The sequence below is a fragment of the Phodopus roborovskii genome, unplaced genomic scaffold (assembly GCF_943737965.1).
Source record: "Phodopus roborovskii unplaced genomic scaffold, PHOROB, whole genome shotgun sequence".
NCBI lineage: Eukaryota > Metazoa > Chordata > Mammalia > Rodentia > Cricetidae > Phodopus > Phodopus roborovskii.
Genome location: NW_026126645.1, coordinates 1,822,501 through 1,823,307, shown reverse-complemented (window position 1 = coordinate 1,823,307; position 807 = coordinate 1,822,501). Strand labels below are relative to the sequence as shown.

Below are 807 nucleotides of genomic sequence, written 5' to 3'. Positions count from 1 at the left end.
CAGGAAGCAAATGAAGATAGGCAGCCTCCAGCCCAATGTCTTAGGAGCTGAGGGGTGGGGTTGTGTGAGTGCCCAGGAGGTTTCCCTACGTTATCCCACTCCATCTGTCCTACCTGCCAGGCTGGGTGGCACAGGCCATTTGCACACGGCTCCTGCCTGTAGTTTCTCCACTAAAGCCTTCACTGCATATTTGTATTTCCACTTGGGGCCCACTCTTCCTTTTGCTAGTTCTTGTCAGTGCACCCACCTGGGGCTGGGCCTTAGAGCCTATGGCCTAGTAGGTGTGGGGGTTGTTACCTGGGTGGGGCAGGAGCAGGAGCAGCCCAGCCCTGCTTACTCTGATCTTCCTTCAGGATTCCCACTGCACAGTGAGAGCCAAGCCTTTGAAGAGAGAGTCCAGTTCTGTGGGTGGCTCCAGCTCAGAGGCTTCAGCATTGGGGCTCATGGCCTCAGCCTCATCCACTGGACCCTCCTCCTTGGGGCACACAAGGGAGTCCAGCAGGCCCCAGGGACTTTGTCCCTGGTCGGAGGAGGAACATGAGAGGGGATGGGTGTGCAAAGGGAGGGAGACAGGGTGGCCTTCGATCTGGACAGAGGACAGGAGGGATAGTGGCCCCTTCAGGTACCATGGTGTCTCTGGTTCACCACTGTTTAGGGCATGAAGGTCAGGCCCTCTGTCTGTGCAAAACTCCAGAGGCTGGGGGAGTGATTTTGGTCTTTGTGTCTTGTCAGCCAAGGAGGTGACTCCCTGCAGAGAAAGGTCTCCTGGGAGACAGTTTCCTGCAAGTGTGTCTCCCTGGAGCTGAC

At 57.0% G+C, this 807-nt stretch overlaps 1 protein-coding gene across 1 annotated transcript in view; it reads right to left on the bottom strand.

The window, feature by feature from the left end:
- Window positions 1-303: 303 nt before the first annotated feature.
- The window catches only part of Il22ra1 (interleukin 22 receptor subunit alpha 1), a 22,925-nt gene continuing 22,421 nt past the window's right edge, over window positions 304-807 (bottom strand). The window contains exon 7 of the mRNA XM_051173693.1: window positions 304-807. This exon is cut by the window's right edge and continues 493 nt beyond it. Within this exon, the coding sequence (XP_051029650.1) occupies window positions 350-807 (458 nt within the window). The 3' untranslated portion in view covers window positions 304-349.